Source organism: Solea solea, chromosome 15 (assembly GCF_958295425.1).
Source record: "Solea solea chromosome 15, fSolSol10.1, whole genome shotgun sequence".
NCBI classification, from domain to species: domain Eukaryota; kingdom Metazoa; phylum Chordata; class Actinopteri; order Pleuronectiformes; family Soleidae; genus Solea; species Solea solea.
Genome location: NC_081148.1, coordinates 10,604,298 through 10,613,593, shown reverse-complemented (window position 1 = coordinate 10,613,593; position 9,296 = coordinate 10,604,298). Strand labels below are relative to the sequence as shown.

General features: G+C 40.7%; 1 protein-coding gene across 1 annotated transcript; it reads left to right on the top strand.

Moving 5' to 3' along the window:
- Positions 1–4,453: 4,453 nt before the first annotated feature.
- Positions 4,454–8,960, top strand: six2a (SIX homeobox 2a). The gene is made up of 2 exons (XM_058652244.1): positions 4,454–5,514; positions 6,873–8,960. The coding sequence occupies exons 1-2, from the start codon at positions 4,955–4,957 to the stop codon at positions 7,186–7,188; spliced, it is 876 nt and encodes a 291-aa protein (XP_058508227.1). The 5' UTR covers positions 4,454–4,954; the 3' UTR covers positions 7,189–8,960.
- Positions 8,961–9,296: the final 336 nt, after the last annotated feature.

Genomic DNA, 9,296 nt, shown 5'->3' with positions numbered 1-9,296 from the left:
TGAAAAAAGGTTATTCAGTAAAAAAAGAGATTAGCTTTTCTGTCCAATTTTGTTGATGCTCATATTTGCTCTTTGATGACCGTGGAGCTAAAGGTGACGCTCAACTCACTTTTTTGCTGTGCAGACCATTAAACTCTGGGCCTGAAACAAAAACCACACAATCTGATGAACCTGTTGAGCGCTCAGAGGCTTCTGCAAATTAAGACAAGACCTCCACACACACACAGAGACACACACACACACAGAGACACACACACTTCATTCCCACCCCTCCCTGCTGCTTAGCTGTGCAGTTTAGTGAAATCTCTTCCTTGCTCTATAGCCCCGGCCTCTGGGGTAACAGGATAGATGTAAACAACCAATTATTGGATAGACCCTCATTCATATCCCCTTAACCAATATAGACACAGAGGTTCTGGTTTTAATAATTTCTCCCATGCCCAGCATTTGGATGTGTGTCTGAAAAAAATGTTACTCATCAACCCCTTGTTGTGCTTGTCTCAGGTTGGTGCATGTAGCTGTCTTACAGGATGAAAGCCACATCCCCTCCTGCACACCACGTTCACCAGCCCAGCACACACAGACACGAAACACACACACACATCTTGCAATAATCAGCTCAATTAGTGGAGGTCATGGTGGAGAGTGGCCAAGGTGAGCGGTGGGAGGTTGTGAAAATACAGGGATTGTCTATTAGAGGAAACATGAGCTCCATTCATCAGCAGGCGTAATAATTACTGTTTCAGAGCCAGAGCCCTCTGATCAAACTGATCGGTGGAAACAAGTGGTTTACAAACACTGTCAAGGGCCAGACACTGGACCCTGATTTGCTCTGTCACTGCCGGGGCACACGCTCAGCATAACCAACCATGAACAGGCCGGTAAGGTGAGGATGCTTTGTGTCTGCATCAGGGATGAGCCACTACGATACTCAGCATTGATCTGATGGAGGTCAAAATCACATCGCTCAGATATCAGAAAATAAAATGTGATAATGCCCAAATAACCTGATTTTTCATAAATACTTCCTTAGGTACACTTTGTAAAAAGGTGATTTCTTCTTTATTGGAGTAAAATATTTGTCATACTTTGTTAATATCAGCTCAACTGCATTGGACTGATATTGTGGCCTTAGATACTCAGTGATCTGATATCAGCATCAGTATTGGGCAAGAAAAAGTAGCATCCATAATTTGTATTTACATTTTACTTGCTTGCTATTCTCGTATTTGCAATATATCCTATAACATTTCGTCACTAAACTGTCAAAGTGGATGCAGTCAAATAAACACTTTAACTAATCAGACAAGTTTATCCAGGAGTGATAAAGACAGATTGAGCAATAGATGTTGACGGATTTGTTATGTCAAATATTTTACTATTGGAAAAAAACTAACAAAAGAAACCTATAGTTAATTTGCTTTCATGTTTGGCAGTAAAAACACAAACAAAGTCCTGGCACCATAGTTACATACATTACACACCTGCTTTCCCAAAGATCCATGCACATACAGTATATAATGTCTCATCAGAATGACGGGCCATGCATCTGAAGCTCCTTTATAAGACACTGGACCCTCTTCTAGTTACAGCTGCACCCATCACCACCCACAATAATTCAAATGACTAATGACACAGAGAGAGAGACAGAGGTGAACTACAGAAGCAGGAGCACACACAGACACACACACACACTGCTGTAACTAAGTTAAACACAAATGACATAACTGGTGTCAAAATAACAGCATCAAAAGACTATTTTTAAACTACAGTTTGTATAAAAATGAATATGCTTTACAATCAGAGTGGCCTTTGCTGCAACGTGTCATTATTTTTCTTGAAAGAAAATAATCTGTGTGTCCGCTGAGAGCAAAGTCTGCTCCTCATTCACCAGTGGAACAGTCTCCTGTGGGCTTTAGGCTCAGTTACGAGGTCTTCAGGTGTTAGATGGACAGCAGTGATACGTTTTTATCTGAGCTCGGTTTAAATGTCACATCTGTCAAACAGACGCTCGTATTTTCACTCATCGCTGCTGTTTCCTTGAGCCAACTCATTATTATATTATTATTATATATATTATATTTTTATTTGTATTAGTATTATTATTTTTATTGTTGTTGTTGTTGTTTAATTTATTTGTCTTGTTTAACACGTATATGAGCTGCATATGGAAACACAATATATATATATTTAAATTGTTTTTTTGTTTTTTTGTTTTTTAATCTCCCGGACTATTACCATCAGTCATCCTTTATAATGCCGTGATGTTCTGTGTTAATTGCTGTAATTGCAGGCGGGACATAACCCGGAAACAGGGATCAGGCTCCCCATCTCTTGTGATGAACTAACTTTATAATTACACTAATCATTTATTTTTAACAGCGACATATAGTACAGCTGCAGGCCCGTCACAGAGGAGCAATATTAACATATTGGTTTTGAAAAGTTGCACTGGTTCAAATATGAATTGTGATTTTGTGAAAACATATTTGTGAATTTCTTTTCTTATTTCGAACCCCAGTTTTTTCTACATAATCTTTATTTTGTAAATACAATACTTACGTTAATTACTCCTATTCTTAATCATATTATTAATTTATAATCATAAAAATAATAATGTTACAATAATAATCATAGTTATTTTGCGTGTGTGAACGGTGCCGCAACAGGTCTGCCACGTGTGTGCGTGTGTGTGTGTGTGTGTGTGTGTGTGTGTGTTTTGAGGCTGCGTAGAGTGTGGGTGTGCACTCACTGACAATCGTATCTCTAATGAAGAGGTCCCATGGTGAGGCGATAGAAATCTAGCAGCTGGTCAGTCTTTGGCCCATGAACAGTCAGTGACACACACGCACACGGACACACACACGCACACACACTCGTCCTGCTGCTGCCACTGTTGTGTGTTTGTGCAGAGCTTCAACACTTCCATCACTTTCCTCCAGCGCCTCATAAATCCTCTTCACTGACACATCACTCCCCTCTCACTCTATCTTTCTTTTTTTTACCTGCCCTCTTTCTCTCTGCCAGTCCTCAATCACCAAACCGAAATAATTATTCTAGGCTTGTCTTCAACTATTTTTTCCTCTAATCGTGTTTGATGATATCTGACTTTAGATTCCTCTATTGTTGCGCCAAAGCGTGTGGTGTCAGCTCGACGATTTGGATATAAATGGAATTTTTTGGTCTCACCGGTGCGCGATGATGTTGATGCCGTTTTCCTTCTCTCTTTGCCCAGGCACTCTCTCCCTCATCTCCTCCTCCTCCTCCTCCTCCTCTTTCGCTTCTCTCTGCCCAACAAACTTGCGCACATGCACGAACTCCCCTTTTTACCATTACACCTTAAGATTGTTTGCCACAGTCTCTGCCTCAGCCCTCATTTAGATATTCATCATTACCTTTTGTTGTCACGTGCACGGAATAAAATGCCGCCTCACGACAAATATTGCGTTATAACCAGCTGTTGAGTAACAAGAGAGAATAATGTGTTTAATCAGATTAGAGTTTTTAATATAAATCACTCAACACAAACAATTGTAACACTTATTATTATTACATTACATGACGTTATTATTCGCCTTATATCCCATTCTGTTATAACTCTACATGCATATTTAAAATCGTTTATATTTAGTAAGCTGCAGTTACAGTGTCTAAGATATTTAGCAACATGTGTGGTGAAGCTGCGTGTTGCAGAAACACCATCCTTCCCTTCCAAGTGTGTTATGTAGCATTCAGTTGATATTAAAGCATGTATTATAAAAACATGGTGGTACAAAGTGGTGGAGGTATAAATATATAAATGTAAAAGTCTCAGTGTGAAAAACAACACTTCATACAATCTGGTGATTGTGCACTTATAAGTAATTAAATGTGCTTATTTCATGGTTTATCTGCCAAATGAAAGTACGTTCGACTAAATTTAACATACTGAAACTTTAAAACACAGTGTTAATTATTCCAAATCAATCTCAAAACACTTACCTGCGACTGTTAGAGTGCATGTAGTGTCTCTACATTTAACTTTTTCTAACTTTTTTCAAAAGTATATTATTTTCTTACTTAATTGTCATATAACAGGCTTTGTGGAGTTTTTCTGTAACACTCACTTCACCTGTAAGAAGTGACACGTGTATGACGTTAAAGTCTCAGTCTCTGTCTCTGTGGAAGTCATTTCATAGTCGGCGCAGCTGCAGCATGCGTGGCTCTGTGCGCGCGGCTCTGTGCGCTCTGTGCGCTCTGGCGCCATCCTGCCCTCAGCTGCAGGATCTCCTCTCCTTTCCTCACCTCTCTCTCCTCCTCACACTCCTCCGGCTTTGCGCTCTTTGGCTGCCGGAGGTGTCTGTCAACGTGAGGGTGGGGGGCGGGTGGAGACGAAAAAAAACAGTTTGAGCCGAAAAATCTGAGCAATATTTCTATTGGTAGGCGGGCCGCTCGTGAAGGGAACAATTGGGTTGACTTTGCCAGGGAGCCACCTCAAAGCATATCAGGTTACTTTGAGTGACAGCGTAACCATGGCAAATAATTATACTAAGGCTATTGTCTTATCCTCACCATCCCCGGGTCAAATAACCGACCAATCAGAGTTCATATAATCGCTTGTCTTGCCAGCTTAGAATAATATTATTAAAACGAGCCAGCGAGCCCGGTCTGCGGGAGAAGGTTATGTTGAAACGGTGTAGAAAAGGTGGAGGAGGACGGTGGAAGGAGTTGCAACTTTCTTTCTCTCTTTCTCACCAGTTTCACGAGGAGTTGTCGCGTGAGGTTTTTGCGCAGCTGAATGGACTTGAGTTTATTCCTCAGCACGCGGCTGGATATTAAAACGCGGCTCACTGTCAAACTTTTTGGGACCTTTTGTCACTTATGGACTCACTGCGTTCTGATTTCATGTGAGACTGAGTGTGGGGAGACGTGGAAATAAGGCACAATATAATCTGCAGCGGTTTACGTTGTCGCCATGTCCATGCTCCCAACGTTTGGGTTTACGCAGGAACAAGTGGCGTGTGTGTGCGAAGTCCTCCAGCAAGGAGGCAACATCGAGCGGCTGGGCCGGTTCCTCTGGTCCCTCCCGGCGTGCGAGCACCTCCACAAAAATGAGAGCGTCCTCAAAGCGAAAGCCGTGGTCGCGTTTCACCGCGGGAACTTCCGAGAGCTCTACAAGATCCTGGAGAGCCACCAGTTTTCCCCGCACAACCACCCGAAGCTGCAGCAGCTGTGGCTCAAGGCGCACTACATCGAGGCGGAGAAGCTGAGAGGCCGCCCGCTCGGCGCCGTGGGGAAGTACCGCGTCCGGAGAAAGTTCCCACTGCCACGCTCCATCTGGGACGGAGAAGAGACGAGTTACTGCTTCAAGGAGAAGAGCAGGAGCATCCTCCGCGAGTGGTACACCCACAATCCCTATCCGTCTCCGCGGGAGAAAAGAGAGCTGGCCGAGGCCACGGGACTGACCACCACACAGGTCAGCAACTGGTTCAAAAACAGACGACAGAGAGACCGAGCAGCGGAGGCAAAGGAGAGGTAAGACTTTTGAATAAACTTCTAATAACTACTTTTTTACTATTATCACGCACACCGTGCACTGTGTAATTTAATTATCTGGAGATTTATTACGTATAATTTAATACATTTTAACTATATTAGTAGGAGAAACATTTTTGAAACTTTATAAACCCTGGTCTGTTGCTGTTTGGGATAATTATGCAGACCCTGAGCATGAGTTTAAAGTTTCTCCCGAAAATGTAATGACGTTTTTGTCTGGCTAATTACAAGTCTATAATAAACTCCCCAATTACTCCGCTTTTATGCGTTAGTAATTGCATTACACTTATTATGAGAGGGAATGTAACTTTCACACCAAGTTCAAAGAGCTAAACAAACACTATTAACTTCCCTGATAGTGAAGAGAACCCACAGTAAAACACCTTAGAACATGTTTAAAAGCTGTTTCGTTGGTGTAAAGTCGTGGTGACTCTTCAGTCTCCTTCACTTCAGCCTACATGACATTTCATTAAGTCCTTTTTTTTGTTTTTTTGAAACACACTCGGACACTCAGCAGAGGCAGGGGAGTTTTGGAGCTTCAGCAGCAGCAGTCAGGTGCTCGCTGGCCTGGTGTCTTCTTTCACCCTCTGGCCACTAATTCGGGCTGAAAGCTCCACGTAAATCATGTCTTCCCACTGCGAGCAGCCGCGCTCACTCAACGCAAACAGGCGTGAACTTTGCCATGTGCAGCGTGCGCGCGGTTTGCGACGATTAAACACGTCGTTTATTCCCAAACAACACAAGGAAAAACGCGTCCACAGTTTACAGGTGTCAGAGGGTCACTGTGGTTTCATTAAGTTGCAGTCAACACACACACAAACAGTGATGCAGCTTTAACAGACAAAGATTTATTGTTTTGGGTCAGTCACTCACTGTAACTCAGTAACTGGGCACTGCTGCGGTCAACTGCGCGATAGCCTCTAATTATTACAAGGACTGACTAATTGTTTGCTCCTTAAATACACGCGTTTATAAATCACTGGACTATAGAACCGCGCGCGTGGTTTTATATATATATATATATATATATATATATATATATATATATATATATATATATATACATATATACACATACATATATATATTATAAATATATATATTATAAAGTATAAAACACAGTAAAAACAATCATACAAATTAATAAACAATAATAAGAGAATAAAAACGTTTGCATAAAAATGAATAAGGCAATTACAGGTGACTTTATGATGAGGACTTTTTAATAGACCTGGGGACAAATACACTTATTATTGTCAGTTTCATCCACAGTGTGTCTGCATACAGACCTGCGTCAGACTCGTGTGTGATCTACATTTTGTGTTTTCTGTTCGCAGAGAAAACAACGAGAACTCCAACAGCAATAGTCACAACCCATTGACTTCTTCAATGAATGGAAATAAGACTCTATTGGGCAGCTCGGATGACGATAAAACGCCCTCGGGGACGCCGGATCACACGTCTCAGAGCCCGGCTCTGCTGCTTGCCTCAAACGCCGGTTTACAGTCCTTGCACGGCCTCGCTCCCCCACCGGGACCCAGCGCCATCCCGGTACCGGGCGGCGCAGACTCGGTGCACCACCATCACCACTCATTGCACCACGACACCATACTGAACCCTATGTCTTCTAATCTAGTGGACCTTGGCTCTTAAAAACCGGCACTTGAATAAACTCAAACACCCTCCCCCCCTTCTCCTTCTCCTTCTCCTTCTTTTTTTTTTGGGAAAAGTATTTCAGCGAGCTTGAACCACTTGCCGGAAAACTATGGTGGTGAAAAAAGCCACAGTTACAAATCATTTAGCCCCAATTTCTAAAAAACAAAACAAACCCTGAAAGTCTTACAAACACAACAGGAGAAGGAAAACTTTTGAGTGGACTCAGAATCTCCAGCTATCAACATCCTTGTTGCAAGGAACAAGTGACAATAGAGCACTTACTTCAAAACAGTCGCCATTTTCTTACACTATTGGCATATTTAATTTTTTATTGTTATTATTATTATTCATTTTACTACAATGTAGCGTGAAAGATGAATACTTTTTTTTGCAGTGGTGGTGCAGATGAAAGATGAGGTTGGTTATTTAAAAAAACAGAGACTAAAAAAAGGAGGGGACAAAATAAATATATTTTACCGGAATGTAATAACACAACCTGTTATATTGTCGAAAACAATACAATAAAATGTCTTAATTCTTGTTATTATTATATTATTTGTAGGGGTTTAGATGTATCAGCGGACTCTGTATAGGCACTGAGTTAAAGGCACCCCATCGCTTTTTTTTGTTTGTTCGTTTCCATATTTTTTTTTCTAAGAGAGCCATAAACAACCTTTTTTAAGTGTGGGCAGGGGGTGGGATGTGGAGTATGATGATCATATATCAAGTGTCTTATAAGAGCCGTGATGAGATGCAATATCTTAATCTCTTGATGATATTGTTATTATTAATATTATTTGCATTGTTTCATTTGGAAAGAGACTGCATGTAAACTTTGCGACAAATGATGAAACATAAAAAAACGACTCACCTATAGTTTCATATACCCTTTACAATAAAAGAGAAAAAAAATCAACTACATGGATTAAACCGGAGGATTTCTTTCATTCTGAATGATTGTGTGCAGCAAACGTTTCTGTAGTTTGTCTCCATCTGCATGCGGATCACTGTGTTATATGAGATTATATCGTCATAGGTCTAAATGATTCCACTTTGATTTTGCAGACATGGACATTAACGCCTAGAATTCCTGTGCATTATTAATGAGCACTGAAACACCAGTTGCTTTAAAAACGACAAACAAAATACGCAGAATGAGGAGCATTTGACGCACATGCCTGCAGCTCTGTGAAAAAGTGGATATTGTTCTTCTTGTGTGGACAAACTCCCCGCGCGCATGGGTCGATATCCCCGGGATTATCTACCATCTCTGCTCATAACTGCTGCGAGTGAAGGCGTTAAGGACGAGAACTGTCTGTTTCCTCTTATTCCCCCACAAGGCTCGTGTCCTTGGCTTGTGCAGTTAAAAGTGAAATTCAAGAAGTTAAGGCCTGCTAAAAAAAAGAAAGAAAAGAATGTGCAGTAAGCAGTTTAGTCTACTGGATGTGTCAATGCAGTTTATATCTTAAATTATAGCGTTTTGGGTGGGGGAAATCGAACTGCATTGATTTTGAAAAAAATATTTTTCGTCATATTTCTACCTGAGAAAGAGTTAAAAGTAGTTGTTAATGAATCTCACAAAGTATTGGAAGTTGTGTTCATGAGTGTTTTCTGCAATCCAGGGTTGTTTTGAAGACATTTTTTTTCAGTTTTATGTGATGCATGTTAATTTGAAGGCTTGTGCTTTGTCCATGCAGTTTTGAAAGCTCTGTCCATTTTGGCCCAGTATTTTATTTTATTTTCCATATACAGCACTACAGTGAACATTGCTTTTCTAGTTGCCCTGGTTTTATTTATTTTATTGTTAAAAGATGAGGTTAACTTTGACAAAAAGCTGATTCTTGAGTCAGTCTCACAATAATTGTCTCATTACATTTTGTTTTTAAGAAGGAATAGAACATTGCAGTTATATATACTATTGAATCTATTAAATACAAATCCAGTGGCACCCAAGTTTGGATACAAAAACCTGTGCCCCAGCAGCACTCATTTTAAAACAAGTTTAATTGTTTTTTCTTAGATTTATTTCCAAACATCTGAGATAAAAAAAAAAAAACATTGATCGCTGACGTAGGTTAAAGGTCAACTCTTCACTGAGAGTAGAC

Coding starts and splice junctions, on each gene's coding strand:
- six2a (XM_058652244.1), top strand. CDS start 4,955: ATGTCCATGCTCCCAACGTTTGGGTTTACGCAGGAACAAGTGGCGTGT. Junction 5,515..6,872: donor GCAGCGGAGGCAAAGGAGAG/GTAAGACTTTTG, acceptor TTCTGTTCGCAG/AGAAAACAACGAGAACTCCA.